General features: G+C 33.3%; 1 protein-coding gene across 2 annotated transcripts in view; it reads right to left on the bottom strand.

Moving 5' to 3' along the window:
• The window catches only part of LOC127731685 (mothers against decapentaplegic homolog 3-like), a 72,726-nt gene that overhangs the window by 41,522 nt on the left and 13,796 nt on the right, over positions 1 to 17,408 (bottom strand). Inside the window, exons 2-3 of one of the 2 annotated variants that reach the window (XM_052240466.1) lie at positions 14,590 to 14,822; positions 13,468 to 13,599 (exon numbers count right to left, since the gene is read on the bottom strand). In XM_052240466.1, coding sequence (XP_052096426.1) covers positions 13,468 to 13,599; positions 14,590 to 14,822 — 365 coding nt within the window. The remainder of the gene's footprint in view (positions 1 to 13,467; positions 13,600 to 14,589; positions 14,823 to 17,408) is intronic. The other variant, XM_052240467.1, reaches the window with a different exon arrangement.

The following is a 17,408-nucleotide window of genomic DNA, read 5'->3' as shown; positions in this document are numbered from 1 at the left end:
TGGAATTCCAGCCAAATTATTCCACTGAAAATCACTGGAATTCCAGTGGAAATTACAATGGAATATCAGTGGTATTCCAGTGCAATTCCACTGATCTTTTTCTCTAGGGTTAACATTAGTGGTTCATCTTAAACTGATCTAATGACAAACATTAACATGTAAATAATGCAAAACATTCAAAGTCAATGAACCATGACTGAAGGGGGTAATAGTAACTATACCCGTGGAAATGAGATGTGCCAATGCTAATACATCTGCAGACCAAATATCATTGACCTACCACTAGTGGTTCACCTTAAACTAGACCTAATACCATTGACCTACCACTAGTGGTTCCTCATAAACCTGACCAAATCACAAACTAATACCATTGACCTACCACTAGTGGTTCCTCATAAACCTTACCAAATCACAAACTAATACATTGTTGATGCTGGCGAGGGAAACAGCACTCCTAAGTCTTGCTTTTTCAACTTTGTCAACAGGAGATAAAAACATCCTGTATTCGAGACAGTTTACCTTGTCCCAAGGTTGACTTTAATATGCAGGTTTGACTGTAGTAATTCAATAAAACCTAGTCATCTTTTATATAAACATTTATATGCTGATTTGACTGTGGTTATTCAATAAAACCTAGTCATCTATAAACATTTATATGCTGGTTTGACTGTGGTTATTCAATAAAACCTAGTCATCTATAAACATTTATATAAATATGCAGGTTTGACTATAGTTATTCAATAAAACCTATCTAGTCATCTATAACAGAATCTATTTTTGATCATGTTTTGAACAAGTCTTATCCCACATATTTGCAGACATGGTACAGAACACATATTTTCTATGAAAAGAAATGATCAAAACTCAAATGTTGCTCAATCATTATTTCTTCACTTTCGAAAGATTTCTAAAATAAATTTTTTCAATTTCAACCCCATCTCAAATACATAACAGCAAGTTGATGCAAAAAGAGAGAAGAAAAACAAATGGTTGGCCTAATTTTAAATGTAAGATAAATCTTATTTCTTTATACAAGAGCTTTTAATGAAAAAATCACAAAACACATATATTTTATAAGAAGTTGACAATTATTTTTATATACTGCCAGCAACAAAGAAAAATCAATACCGTCTCTCAAGATTCAAGACAGAAAAAAATTTAATTTATAAAACCTTCTGTATAGAACTAACTAACAATTAAATGGATTATCAAGTTACAAGCCCAAAAAAATTGACTGCCGCAGGCCCGTATAAATTGAATTCAGTTATTAATTGAGGTGGGAGAAAAAAAAACAGGTTTTATTTAGTCTGGAGATACTGTATAATATGATGGAAATCGTCATAAAAACAATACTTGACTCTTAGAACTTCTAATGAATGTTTTCCAAGAAAGTCGTCATTTGTGTTTAGTAACAGATTATAATACAGAAGATGCCTTTTGTGGTTATAGTAGCTATTATACCTATAACCCAAATTCAAATATTCAACAAAATACAAATTTTCTTTAGGCTTTAATGCAGAATATCTCAACTACCAAACCCCAAGCGCAAGTTTTAACTTATACGACATAGCACCATAAGTCTAAAAGAAAAAAGTTTTTCTTATTGTTTTTTTATTCACCCTTTTTTCTTCATCAATGGCTTATGCACAATGTTATTTCTGGCTATAACATGTAAAAATAAGTTTCAAAGAAGCATTTTACTAATTTTTCCCATATAATCAATGGTGGTTGCCTGCATACTTACAGTAAGTCCAATCACCTCTTTTATTTCAAATAATTATGATGTCTTAGAAAACTATTTCATTCTTTGCTTTGAGGCTTTCTGTATCAATGAGGGATCTCTTAAATTAAAAAACACCCAGCAGACGTCCTAACTCTCTTGACTGCTAATTACATAAATACATGTAACAATTTTCAAGGTTTTCTGAATAGACAACTTTCAATTTTGTTGCATTTCTGTCAGAAACTTTTTAGTGAACCTCATTCGTGGGTTTAGGGGCATCATCTCTTTCTTCGCATGTTGAGCGAGTGGTTGAAAAAATATAATGCTGTATTGCACGAATTATTCGGCAAATTAAATTCTTATAATTGATAATAAGCACTGCTGTCATTAGGGAATTGTGATTAAGTACCGACTGTACCTACGGAACAAAGATTATTTCTAGTTCGTCCTGCATAATGACAATCACGAAGACGCTTGATGAACTTTAATAGTGCATGGATACAGGCGATCCCCTCTATCTGGTAAATGATGTCATAAAGGCGCGCATAATTGATGAACTTTTACGGTGAAGGACATAACTCAAAAGTGGTCTATTACATTTATTAAATTGAAGACCTTTCAGTGTTCTATGTAACTGAGATTTTTAAAGTTGGGATGACTTCACAATGTCACTTGGCTACTGTTTAAATGGCTGATGTATACTTTTAAACTAATGATTCTGTTGATTGATTATTGTTGGTTTAACACCACATCTGGATACTTGAAAGTGCATTGACAGAACGTTTCATATCCTAATACCATTACTTAAAGTCAGACAAAAGAAAAAATAATAAAATGCTTCGCTAGGGCGCAGCTTGATACGACCGCAGAGGTCGAACCCTGAACAGTTGGGGCAAGTATGGACACAACATTCAAGCTTGATACAGCTCTGAATTTGGATTGTTATTAAATATTTGACACAGCATAGGTTTCTGACACAGAAAGAATGTGGTCTAAGAACTTGAATTTTTTTAATTTACCTATTATGGTCCAATGTCCAAAATCAAAATACATGGTTAGATTCAGCATATCAAAGAACCCCATATATTCAATTTTTGTTAAAATCAAACAAAAGTTTAATTTTGGACCCCAACTTGGACAAACTTGAAAACTGGGCCCATAATCAAAACTCTAAACACATTTTTAGATTCAGCATATCAAAGAACCCCAAGAATTCAATTTTTGCTAAAATCAAACTAAGTTTAATTTTGGACCCTTTGGACCTTAATGTAGACCAATTTAAAAAACGGGACTTAAAATTAAAAATCTAGAATATACAGTTAGATTTGGAATATCAAAGAACCCTGATAATTCAATTTTTGATGAAATCAAAGAAAGTTTAATTTTGGACCCTTTTGACCTCAATATGAACCAATTTGATAGCGGGGCCCACAAATAAAAAATCTAAATTCATGGTTAGATTCAGAATATCAAAGAACCCCATATATTCAATTTTTGTTGAAATCAAAAAAAATTTAATTTTGGACCCCAACTTGGACCAACTTGAAAACTGGGCCCATAACAAAAATCTAAACACATGTTTAGATTCAGCATATCAAAGAACCCCAAGAATTCAATTTTTGTTAAAATCAAACTAAGTTTCATTTTGGACCCTTTGGACCTCAATGAAGACCAATTTAAAAAACGGGACCCAAATTAAAAATCTAAAAACACGGTTAGATTTGGCATATCAAAGAACCCCAATAATTCAATTTTTGATGAAATCAAACAAAGTTAAATTTTTGACCCTTTTGACCTCAATATGAACCAATTTGATAACGGGGTCCACAAATAAAAAATCTAAATACATGGTTAGATTCAGCATATCAAAGAACCTCAAATATTCAATTTTTGTTGAAATCAAAAAAAGTTTAATTTTGGACCCCAATTTGGACCAACTTGAAAACTGGGCCCATAATCAAAAATCTAAATACATGTTTAGATTCAGCATATCAAAGAACCCCATATATTCAATTTTTGTTGAAATCAAACAAAGTTTAGATACTGGACCCTATCTTGGACCAACTTGAAAACTGGGCCCATAATCAAAAATCTAAACACATGTTTAGATTCAGCATATCAAAGAACCCCAAGAATTCAATTTTTGTTAAAATCAAACTTAGTTTAATTTTGGACCCTTTGGACCTTAATGTAGACCAATTTAAAAAACAGGACCCAAAATTAAAAATCTAAATACACAGTTAGATTTGGCATATCAAAGAACCCCAATAATTCAATTTTAGATGAAATCAAACAAAGTTTAATTTTGGACCCTTTTGACCTCACTATGAACCAATTTGATAACGGGGTCCACAAATAAAAAATCTAAATACATGGTTAGATTCAGCATATCAAAGAACCCCACATATTCAATTTTTGTTGAAATCAAACAAAGTTTAATTTTGGACCCCAATTTGGACCAACTTGAAAACTGGGCCAAAAATCAAAATCTAAATACATGTTTAGATTCAGCATATCAAAGAACCTCATATATTCAATTTTTGCTAAAATCAAACAAAGTTTAATTTTGGACCCTTTGGACCTTAATGTAGACCAATTTGAAAACTGGACCCAAAATTAAAAATCTAAATACACTGTTAGATTCGGCATAACAAATAAATAAATGTGATCAAAGATTTTACAAATCTAATGCGCCATACTGTGCAATTAAAGATTACTTCTTGAAATTTTTCAATATTTGAAATTTGAAAAAAAAATAATATTTGAAGAATAATTCTTTTTAATTTCTGAAATCTGAAATAAGAAAAAATTGACCCCCCACAATTTCTTTTTATCCCCCCCCCCCCCCTTTTTTCCCCAAAAAAATTCTTTCCCTCAAGATATGGTCATAATCTCAATTCAAATTTCCAATGGAGTTGGCAACCATAATTACCCATTTAAATTTACCATAGTGCTAACTTAATCTATTTTATAATAGAATTAAAAATATAGTGTCAAATCTTTCATATGGATTTTTTTGTAAAAAAAAAAGATGCAACATTTGCAGATATTTTTACTGGTCTTCCTTTATAAATATGCATTTCTTTAAACATAATTTAAAAGCAGTGTAAGGGAAGTAACCAAAACGTTGTATTTTGATTACCTCCCTTACACTGTTTTAAATTATCTTTATTGTTCATTAACCATTACTTTATACATAATTTTAAAGCAGTGTAAGGGAGATAATTTCAATGATGAATTTGATTTATCTCCCTTACACTGCTTTAAATTATGTTTTGTACTAAAGTATTTGTCCATTAACCAGGACAACCTTGTTTTTCCCCCTTTTTTGCCCCTAATTCCTAAACGGTTTGAGCCATAACCCCCCAAAGCAAATCCTAACAATCCCTTTGTGGTATGGAAACTTGTAGTATAATTTCAGAGAGATCCATACACTGTTCCACAGTTATTGTCTGGAAACTAGAAAATGCTTATTTTTGGCCCCTTTTTGGCCCCTAATTCCTTAACTGTTGGTACAATAACCCCCAAAATCAATCCCAACCTTCCTTTTGCGGTATTTAACCTTATGGTCAAATTTCAAAAAGATCCATTCACTTAAACTAAAGTTAGAGTGCGAAAACCAGTGTGTATTCGGACGACGACGCCGGACGACGACGACGACGACGACGACGACGCCAACGTCATACCAATATACGACCACAAAATTTTTTTGCGGTCGTATAAAAATCACTGTCTAAAACCTTCTGACTAGCCACTTATAAGATAAAACTATGTCTGTGTGTGTAACTTCAGGGGGTCATTTTCACTTAATTGATTCCTGAATAATACAGATTTCTGACTGCTAAGCTATTAAATATTAAAAATGGAATATTTTCAACTCTTTTTTAACCACAGCCAAATTTACTTATCCAGGAGTATTAAACAGATTTGTGCTTTAAAAGACATATGAACTCTGCACACTGGCAGTGACAGCTAGCAGACAGCATATTTGTCTATTGTTTATATACAGATCAATACATGTCCATGAGAATAGGGTAGTTGGGAGAATTTGGCATAATAGGATTGGTTTATGTTTAAGAAGAACTTTGTCTCTGCACAGACAAAGAGAAATTACCTATATAAGTATAAGATACACCTTGAGAGCATTAGCCTAAATGTGTGTACCGGAGGTATCTAATTTGCACCAAGATATTATTGTCAATCAAGCAGAATGATAGTTTTCAATAATTTAAGAGGTGGGTCTTTCAGTGATTTGATCATTTGTTATTGAAAAACATGATAAATGCAGGGTATTCAATTTCATTTCAAGAAATCTTTGTGTAATTGAAAAATCTTAATGAAAGCAAATGATACATTTACTTTAAAGACTTTAATTACAGCATATGTTTGGACAATTGAACAGATCATTATAAAGTAGTTAGGGAGAATTTGACCCAATAGTCAATATACATTGGAACTGAATTGTGGAAGGAGATACAAGTAAGGAGAATTTGACATGATGAAGTGGAAAGAAGTTTGACAAAATTTATTGAAGCTTAAAACTGTGAACATTAGTTTACAAACAGGGAGAATTTGACATAGTATATTAAAACTACAGATTGATGTATGCAAGGATATAAAATTATGAAGAATTTAACACTGCTGATAATTGATTAATGCAAGAATAAACAATTAATAAGAATATAACAATTGTTTAAAACAGTTTTAAAAAAAGGAAAATTTTGACATTGAAGATTGGGGGAATTTAACAATGTGAAATCACGATAAAGTGCACATGCTTGGTTTACAAAAAGGAGTTACTAAGTAGTGTATTGTTATACAGTATTATAACAGAAGAGATATATTTTGGAGGGTTTTCCACGTGTTATGTGTTTGTAGTGTATTGTTATACAGTATTATGACAGAAGAGATATATTTTGGAGGGTTTTCCCAGTGTTATATGTTTGTAGTGTATTGTTATTTACAGTATATATTATGACAGATGAGATATATTTTGGAGGGTTTTCCCCTTGTTATATGTTTGTAGTGTATTGTTATACAGTATTATGACAGAAGAGATATATTTTGGAGGGTTTTCCCCGTGTTATATGTTTGTAGTGTATTGTTATACAGTATTATGACAAAAGAGATATATTTTGGAGGGTTTTCCCCGTGTTATATGTTTGTAGTGTATTGTTATACAGTATTATGACAGATGAGATATATTTTGGAGGGTTTTCCCCTTGTTATATGTTTGTAGTGTATTGTTATACAGTATTATGACAGAAGAGATATATTTTGGAGGGTTTTCCCCTTGTTATATGTTTGTAGTGTATTGTTATACAGTATTATGACAGAAGAGATATATTTTGGAGGGTTTTCCCTGTGTTATATGTTTGTAGTGTATTGTTATACAGTATTATGACAGAAGAGATATATTTTGGAGGGTTTTCCCCGTGTTATATGTTTGTAGTGTATTGTTATACAGTATTATGACAGATGAGATATATTTTGGAGGGTTTTCCCAGTGTTATATGTTTGTAGTGTATTGTTATACAGTATTATGACAGAAGAGATATATTTTGGAGGGTTTTCCCCGTGTTATATGTTTGTAGTGTATTGTTATACAGTATTATGACAGATGAGATATATTTTGGAGGGTTTTCCCTGTGTTATTTGTTTGTAGTGTATTGTTATACAGTATTATGACAGAAGAGATATATTTTGGAGGGTTTTCCCCGTGTTATATGTTTGTAGTGTATTGATATACAGTATTATGACAGAAGAGATATATTTTGGAGGGTTTTCCCTGTGTTATATGATTGTAGACTGAGTAATTTCAACAAGTGTTCTGTTTAATCAAGTTCAAAGCAATTTTTTTACAATTTTGAAGAAAAAAGCCCTCATTTAACATGTCAGTTTTGTAAGTTAAAGACTAAATTTATTGTTATCGTTATTAAGGTACATTTTCATGCATTGCTGTTTGAAATTTTTGTTTTGGTTTTTAGTCTTATCTATTTATGTAAGAATGGTTTGGTTTGTTGCTGTTTGGAAATTTTTGTTGCATTTTAGTATCTTTCATGAATCAAGAAAAAATTGTGCATACACACCCTGTACATATAAAAAGTTGATTCAACAATTCTTACAATTTTAGCTAAACTAGAAATTCCATATGTTCTTCCTGAATGGGCTGAGTGAGTTGTTGGGATCAGACTTGGAGAAAACATCTGATTTTTTTAAATTTCTTGAAAATTATAAATCAAAGATATATGTTTATTTGGCCAAAACATGCAAAATGAACAGCAAATTTTGTTTTACATTGAAGTTTAAGGAATGTAGGGAGGCCCCATTGCATGGAGTAGACAAAAAAAAGTAGGGATAATGTAGACCCCTTGTCATGGCGTCAACAGGATAGTCAGAAGGGATAATGTAGCCCCCTGCCATGGAGTAGATAGTGACCAGTATGGATAATGTAGACCCCCTTTCTGATAAAATCAACTTAACAGACTGGCAATGTTTTTATCCATTAAAGCCATTGACTTTTTATAAGATAAAATCAATATAGAGTTTTGTCTTAATGAGAAGTTTTTTTCTATGACTGACAAGGAAGATATTTTTTTTAGAATTTATTGGACATGTTTTACGTCTTATTTGAATTTTCAATTAATTAGAAAATCTCTGTGGGTTAATGATAAAAAACCGAAGAACAATTTCAGGCGAACAATTTCTGGCGCTAACATGTTCCGATGTATAAATGTCATTTAAAATTCCTGTTAAATGAGAAAACAAAAAACAATTCATTTCAAACATTGAAATACTGGATTAGTAACTAACTTCTCATAAACACTGGTTTTAACGTTTTGCTCCTTAACCAATTCTGGCTATTTGGACCATGCTTTGATCATTGAACTCTTTGTTTGGACATCAACTTTATGGAAGATTTAGATGTTGGTGATTAGTGTGATTTATTTTACTGCCTAATATTTTGGGTCAATTTTCTTATGTATTAATATTTAGCTTTAATACAAAATCTACAACCTGACAACCACTGGATTGAATCTAGTATTGGAAGAAGTTTCTTGTCAAGTGGTCACACTGGATGGATGCAACTAGTGGAGGAGGTTTCTTGCCCAGTGATCACACTAGATTGATGCCACTACTGGAGGAAGTTTCCTGTCCAGTGATCACACTAGATTGATGCAACTAGTGGAGGAAGTTTCTTGCCCAGTGATCACACTAGATTGATGCCACTACTGGAGAAAGTTTTTTGCCCAGTGATCATACTAGATTGATGCCACTACTGGAGGAAGTTTCTTGCCCAGTGATCACACTAGATTGATGCCACTACTGGAGAAAGTTTCCTGTCCAGTGATCATACTAGATTGATGCCACTAGTGGAGGAAGTTTCTTGCCCAGTGATCATACTAGATTGATGACACTAGTGGAGGATGTTTCTTGCCCAGTGATCACACTAGATTGATGCCACTACTGGAGGAAGTTTCTTGCCCAGTGATCACACTAGATTGATGCCACTACCTATACTGGAGGAAGTTTCTTGCCCAGTGATCACACTAGATTGATGCCACTACCTATACTGGAGGAAGTTTCTTGCCAAGTGATCACACTAGATTGATGCCACTACTGGAGAAAGTTTCCTGTCCAGTGATCACACTAGATTGATGCCACTAGTGGAGGAAGTTTCTTGCCCAGTGATCACACTAGATTGATGCCACTACTGGAGGAAGCTTCCTACCCGGTGATCACACTGATTGATGCCACTAGTGGAGTAAGTTTCTTGCCAAGTGATCACACTAGATTGATGCCACTACTGGAGGAAGCTTCCTACCCGGTGATTACACTAGATTGATGCCACTATTGGAGTAAGTTTCTTGCCCAGTAATCACAGTAGATTGATGCCACTACTGCAGGAAGTGTCTTGCCCAGTGATCACACTAGATTGATGCCATTAGTGGAGGAAGTTTCTTGCCCAGTGATCACACTAGATTGATGCCACTACTGGAGGAAGCTTCCTACCCTATTGTGCTGACATAAAACATCTTTTTTTAATTTTCTTTACATAAGAGACTGAAATCATTCAAAACACTTTAGTTTTTCTACCTCCAGATATAGAGGAGATCTTAGCCAGATTTGGAACAACTTTTAGGAGTTTTTGTTCAATCAAAAGACCTACAAATATAATCCATTGATATAACGTTTTTATTTGTATTCACCATTTCTACCGATCCATTCAGGTACTGCCCCATGGTGGATCCATGGAAAAAGCAAAACCCCTAACGACCAATTCAAGCACTGCCCCATGGTGTATCAATGAAAAAAGCCAAACCCCTACCGACTCCCATTCAGGCACTGCCCCATGGTGGATCAACGGAAAAAGCCAAACCCTTACCGACCCATTCAGGCACTGCCCCATGGTGGATCCATGGAAAAAGCAAAACCCTTACCAACCCATTCAGACACTGCCCCATGGTGGGTCAACGGAAAAAGCCAAACCCCTACCAACTCCCATTCAAGCACTGCCCCAAGATGGATCGAAGGAAAAAGCAAAACCCCTACGATTCTATGTCCCATTCTGACAGGCTCTGCTCCAAGTTGGATCGATGGAAAAAGTAAAACCTCTACACACTCTTCAGGCACTGCCCCAAGTTGGATCGATGGAAAAAGCAAAACCTCTACACACCCTTCAGGCACTGCCCCCAAGTTAGATTGATGGAAAAAGTAAAACCTCTACACACCCTTCAGGCACTGCCCCAAGTTGGATCAATGGAAATAGCAAAACCTCTACACACCCTTCAGGCACTGCCCCAAGGTGGATCAATGGAAAAAGCAAAACCTCTACACACTCTTCAGACACTGCCCCAAGTTGGATCGATGGAAAAAGCAAAACCTCTACACACCCTTCAGGCACTGCCCCAAGTAAGATCGATGGAAAAAGTAAAACCTCTACACACCTTTCAGGCACTGCCCCAAGTTGGATCGATGGAAAAAGCAAAACCTCTACACACCCTTCAGGCACTGCCCCAAGTTAGATCAATGGAAAAAGTAAAACCTCTACACACCCTTCAGGCAATGCCCCAAGGTGGATCAATGGAAAAAGCCAAACCCCTACGAGCTGTAGTGTACATCAATATTCCTTACATTTTTACTGTTTCTATCTACAACTTTATGTGTTCTAGACTATTGGTCAGTGACTCGAAAATGGTCATGTTGACATTTGACACTCTTGGTAGGAGAGAGATTTTTAAGATGGCAACATTAAAAATAAATTGTGAAAAAAATACTAAGACTTCATCAACTTCAATGGTCAAGATGACACCTCTTTTTTAAACCAGTTCAAAAACAAGATACAAAATCATCCATAATCATCTACTAATTGTGAAAGATCTTGATATCAAAAAATCCAGTCTGATTTGTTTACTTTCATCACTGACCTTCAACTAATCCATCGGTCAAATGACCCATTGTTTCAATCTAGTTCATAGACAAATCACCCATAAACATCTTCTAAATTCAAAAGATCTTGATATTGAAAAAAAGCCAATCTAATTTGTTTACTGTCTCTGTTAATTTATGAAGCTATGTATAAATGATTTAAAGCAAGGAACTGTCAGATAGTCAGATAGGAGCTTTATAAGACAAGAAGTTTTCATGATAAATTTGATTGACTCTCGTCAAAGGAAAACATATGTCACGTTTTTTTAAAGGACAAAGTCACATTTTCTAATAAGAAAAGAAACTTGAGGCTCCAAGAAACATGATTGGCTCATCTGTCAAGTTTATAAGATATTGATCTTTCCGTAAGTCAGGTTGAATAAATATTCACAAAATATTCTTTTCCCTCCCTTAAGGGGGTACCAACACTTTGATTAAAATAGATTTTGCTTGTTAATTTGTATAAAACTTTAACTTAATATTTACTTTGACCTGTTGACAAAAATATAAAAATTTTAATAAATTTTAACCATACAGTTTACAGGAATAATTTCATTTGATATGTAGCAGTTTGACAAACACTAATTTTGATCATTGAGATGCTTGATTACTCTTTACTACATTTGTAATAGTATGTGATTAAAACGTTCAGCAGATTTCTAAAGAGTTAGCTCCCTTAGGTGTTCTGCACCTCCTTAAGCAGTTGTCAATATATTAACTACCAATGAAATGTTTTGTGATCTAAATTGTATTGTTTATGCTGTTTCTCTCTATTACTATTGTAGTTTTCAAGATACTGAAGACATTCAGAAATTCTAAAAGGTTAAATAACACAGAGATATGTCTCTCCTTTTTGTAACTTTTATAGTATAATGCAAAATTAATTAATTAAAATGGTTATTTTAAACATGTAAAAAATGCAAAATATTAAAAGTCAATGAACCATGACTGAAGGTGCAGGGCCAAATAATCTCCATTTTATAAGTTATAAGTGGTTCCCTTTAAACGAACCTATAACACATATTTTAACTTGTAAATTTACAAATGATTCAAAGTCAATGAACCATGATGAGGGGGGCAAGGCCATATAATCTCCATGGAAATGTGACTAGCAAATGCTAATACAACTGCATACCAAATAACATTGACTTAACATAAGTGGTTCATCTTAAATTGATCTAATCACAAACTTTAACATGTAAACTATTTGTAAAATATACAAAGTCAATAGACCATGACTGAGGGGGCGGAGCCAAATAATCTCCATGGAAATGAAATGTGCCAATACTATTACAACTGCATATCAATTATCATATACTGTTACCTATACCCTTTTGTATCTGTTTATTAACTTGCTAAAATGATTTGCTATTTTAAATACACATGTAAACCTTAATTTCTGTCTAAGAGACAACAGCGCGACCAAAGAACAGAAAACAGCCAAAGGCCATCAATGGGTCTTCAACACAGCGAGAAAATCCCGTACCCAGAGGCTGACTTCAGCTGGCCCCTAAACAAAAATGTGTTCTAGTTCAGTGAAAATAAGCCTTTTTACATACACAGGTGCCTATGATTTTTTACATACACAGACGTCTATGATTTTCTCTCGTACAGATGTACTTTTCTTTATTATACAAAAGTACAACAGATTTTTTATGTACATAAGCACATCTGATCCTGAAGACAAAAAAAAATACCAATCAATGCCAGAATATTTATTGAGTATCTGTCAATATATCAGTTAAACCTATTGGTATTTCATCTCTCCCACAAAAATTATATTTTATTACTATAAATATTACAGATTACTACTAGACTTGTGGGTGGACACTATAACTGTTTTTTCCCATCTTCCATCTTGAGATATATATGGACAGATAACATAACCTCATCAAGTTAGAGGTCAGTCAGGACAATCGATTGTCCTACTTCTACTGACCATACATTTCTGGACAATTGTAATCTGGTTAACACAGATTTATTCCTTAGAGAAAATTTCCAATAGAGATCTATATATACATAGTGGGGTTCCATACAGGATAAAACTTGAAATAGAGTTCTGTATAAATAAGTGACCATACTGAGCTTGACCATTGCAATCAGGTCAATACAGATCTATTCATTAGAGAAAATGTCCATTACATTTCTACAGCGGGGTTCCATACAGGATATTCATTTCACAATTTTACAGGTTAAGTTAGGTAGTCTTCATGAATTAAATGTTGAATGGATGTTCAAAAATTATATATCTTTGGGTAATATTTAACTGAACTAGCTATTATTTTTCTGTAGTAATATAGAAGATGTGAACTTACCAGGTATATTAAAGACTTCACTGTTACCACTTGGAAAGTCTGTATTTTCAGGCACTGTCATGGCATAGTTTTCTAGTTGTGGTAAGTTGTCCGGTATATCATTGTGACGTGGAACCAATACTGGTGGCAGGACTGGAAAAAATAATGAAAGGCAACAGGTAAAATCTGGTCTGTTAATGAGACATGGAACTATGGGTCTTCACTGCTTTGAATATGAGTCTAATTATTCAATTGCTTACTTCAATGGAGGAAATGAATAAGTCTATTTGTGGCTTTGAAAAAATAAATTTATCAAGCTGGATAAATCAAAGTTATCAAAATCACAAATAAAATTTCTGATGAGCTATAGAAGTTCACTACTTCAGAGATGACTGCCTCCTTCCAAACCTCATTAGAATTCCCAGTTTGAATATTTGTACAACTCCAGTACAACTCATCTAAAGAATGCATTTCTATCAAATTTCTTTCCAAAATCCTGAAATTCATAAAAATACTTAAATGTAAAAATAAAAAGATGTGGTATAATTGCCAATGAGACAACTCTCCACCATAGACTAAATGACATAGAAGTTAACAACTAAAGATAACCGTACGACCTTCAACAATGAGCAAAACCCATACAGCATAGTCAGCTGTAAAAGTCGCTGAAATGATCAATGTAAAACAATTCAAACAAGAAAAACCAACGGCCTCATTTATGTGAAAAACAATTAACTAAATACAAATATGATATATACAGCAAGAATTACAGGCTCCTGACTTGGGACAGGCACATACAGAATGTGGTGGGGTTAAACATGTAAGCATGACGTCTTGTACATAACAACCATCCATATTTAATAAAGCGCACAATTGATCAAGCGTCTCCGAGAAGGGTAATAGAGTATTTGCCATGGGATAGAGTAAATTATCTACCTCGTATTAACCAATCAAAATCTGCCATTTTGACGAAGTATTATAACACTAAATGTTTTTTTTCTCAGATATGTATCAGTATGTAAATACCTGGAGCTTCTACACGTGTGTACTGATATGTGTAATTACCTGGAGCTTCTACACGTGTGTAATGATATGTGTAATTACCTGGAGCTTCTACACGTGTGTACTGATATGTGTAATTACCTGGAGCTTCTACACGTGTGTAATGATATGTGTAATTACCTGGAGCTTCTACACGTGTGTAATGATATGGATTAACACACACTTCGTCCTTCTTTAAATGGAAGGCATATTCACATACATCCACTGCACGTAACTCCTGATGATTCTGCAGATCAGGCCATCGCCATAAACGACAATATATTACATGTGGTAAGCCTTTACGATGAGACACTTGTAATCGACCGTCCAATGATCTGTAATTAGAAATGATGTATTTATACTATATAGTATACCAACAGTGTTCCAGCTTGATCATTTTCACGGGGCATTCGCCCGCCCTTTCGCGAATGACGCCCTGTGCCATTTTTATGATTCCCTGTGCCTTTTTATAAATGAATTCCAAATATCAATTTAAACGTTTTTACAGGGATAATAATTATGCAGTGAAAAAGTCGTTACAATATCATTTATGCTGTGATTCCTAGTTTTAAATAAATGGGGACATAGACACAGATGATGCCCCCACTTGCATATCATATAAATTTATAAAAGGACATAACTGAAGAACGGTAGAAGTGATGCTACCCAAATTTGTAGTTGATCTGAGTTTTGTGGTAATATGTATTATGTATAAGTTTCATAACATTTGGTTGCGGCAAACTTAAGTTAGATCTCAGAACAGAAACGAAAAATTCAGCAATTTTTACATTTGTAAAGAGGCATAACTCTAGAACAGTAAAAGTGACGCCACCAAAATTCAAAATCGATCTGTATTTTGTGTTAATGAGCATTGTGTATAAGTTTCATAACATTTGGTTGAGGCTAACTTAAGGATGTATTCTTCTGACGTTTCAGTCTCGTTGAAATCTCGTTCTGGAATTATTTCCAAAACATGTGATACAAGTGGAAAATATCAATGAATTTTAAAAATGTTATAATTAAACTTAACTCTGTGAAAAAATTGTGTATTTACAATGAGTAGTTTTTGAGTAATCAATTTTTCAAATTTTACGACCAATCAAGTCAGTCTTTTTAGCCAAAATTTTGAGAAAATGGGTGAGGGGTACAAAAAATGATTTTACCAGAATCATGTACATCCCATATCATTTTTTTCTTTTCAAATTTCTAAGATATGTATGTATTTTTTCAATCATTTATAACAAAAAAGTTGAAATAATATGCATTTTGTTCTTAAAACTGAGAAAAATCACAAATTTACGAAATTGACAGCACTGTAAATTTGACACAAAAAAGCATCAAAATACGATAAAACATTCTTATATTAACACCTACCTATAGTTTTTTTTAGTTAAATTTATTCAGATTGGTCCAATGCATCTTTATTGAAAGTTTGAATAAAAGTTTAATTGTGGAACTGTGATTTTTTTCACGATAATAGCCCAAAAATAGGCAAAAATTTATGAAAAATGGGAAAATCATCAAAATTGGGTACTTTCAAAGGGCCGTAACAAAAAAAGAAGTGCACCACCATAAGATTTTTTCTTCAATTATTTTTTTACAGTCATATAAACCCAAAAATCAGGTTAAGAAAAAAAGTTTAATTCTAGAAATTTTTGGCTCCTCAGAGGTGTACATCCTTAAGTTAGAGAATGGAAACGAAAAATTCAGCAATTTTTCCATTTATAAAGGGCATAACTCTAGAACGGTTAAAGTGACGCCACCAAAATTCAAACTTGATCTGTGTTTTGTGGTAATAAACATTGTGTACAAGTTTGATAACATATTGTTGAGTCAAACTTAAGTTAGAGAACGGAAACCAATTTTAGGACGTACGGAAGGACATTAAGGGTAAAACTTAATGCCCCTCCGCTTCGGCGGGGGCATAAAAAAGTCTGTATAATGGTTTGTTGCGGAATGACAGAATCACGGAATAATAGACAAGGGTAAAACTATATGGCCCAGACAACTTTGTTGCGGGGCCATAAAAACAATGTTCGATTGCCCATTTTGAATAATCAATCAACTGCTAAAGTGCCATTTTCATGATTGGCTCCCTGCCCTGTTGAAATCCTAACTGGAACACTGACTAAGAGAGTTAGCTCCCTTAAACATTGGATATTAAATAGAAAAACAATTTGATTTTTTTTTAAAGAAAAGAATTGACTAACAAAGTTTAAAGTAGGCTGATTTTTTACATATGCTAGCAGATCCAAAATCACAAGCAATTTAAAAAAATTTAAAAACAATCATTTAAATAAAATCTTGGAAGGTTGGGGAAAAATTGAACAGGAAAAAAGTGCATTACGTGTATTATGAAGTTATGTTTCAATACTAACTAATAGGTTGTACTTAACTGTATGTCTTTACCTCTGAGCTTCAAATACAAACAGCAATATTCAATTTCAAGAAGTATGAACTGAACAACCATAGTACAAATTAGATAACCTAAATTAGTACAAAGATAGTACTTAAATGGTGACAAATTGTTTGTTTGTTTTTTGAATACATTAAATTTGGTGTCTGGGCAGAGAACACAGTTATTTCGTAATGCATTTCTTTTAGACAATAAAGGATATTAAAAGATCACTCCTGGTCTTTCTCAATGAGATTTTTTTACAGTGTAGTGTACAACTTTTGGGACAAATTATATCAAAATTATAGAAAAGTCTACCAGCTCTAACTAAAAATATAGATAATTTTATGTTAAGAGGTTTTATTATTCAGTTTGACAGCTTCAGACATAATAATTTTTTTGAACTCTTTTAAACTATCCCTTTGAACCAGTATATATCTAAGATCAAATTTTTAGTATTGCATCTAGACTCTAGAGAAGCCAGTCATGAAGATATTCATTTTAACTAGCATAAATATAATGCACT

This window comes from Mytilus californianus, unplaced genomic scaffold (genome assembly GCF_021869535.1).
Source record: "Mytilus californianus isolate M0D057914Y unplaced genomic scaffold, xbMytCali1.0.p SCAF_20, whole genome shotgun sequence".
Taxonomy (NCBI): domain Eukaryota; kingdom Metazoa; phylum Mollusca; class Bivalvia; order Mytilida; family Mytilidae; genus Mytilus; species Mytilus californianus.
The sequence above is the reverse complement of the archived record's forward strand: the minus strand, read 5'-3'. Positions and strand labels throughout refer to the sequence as shown.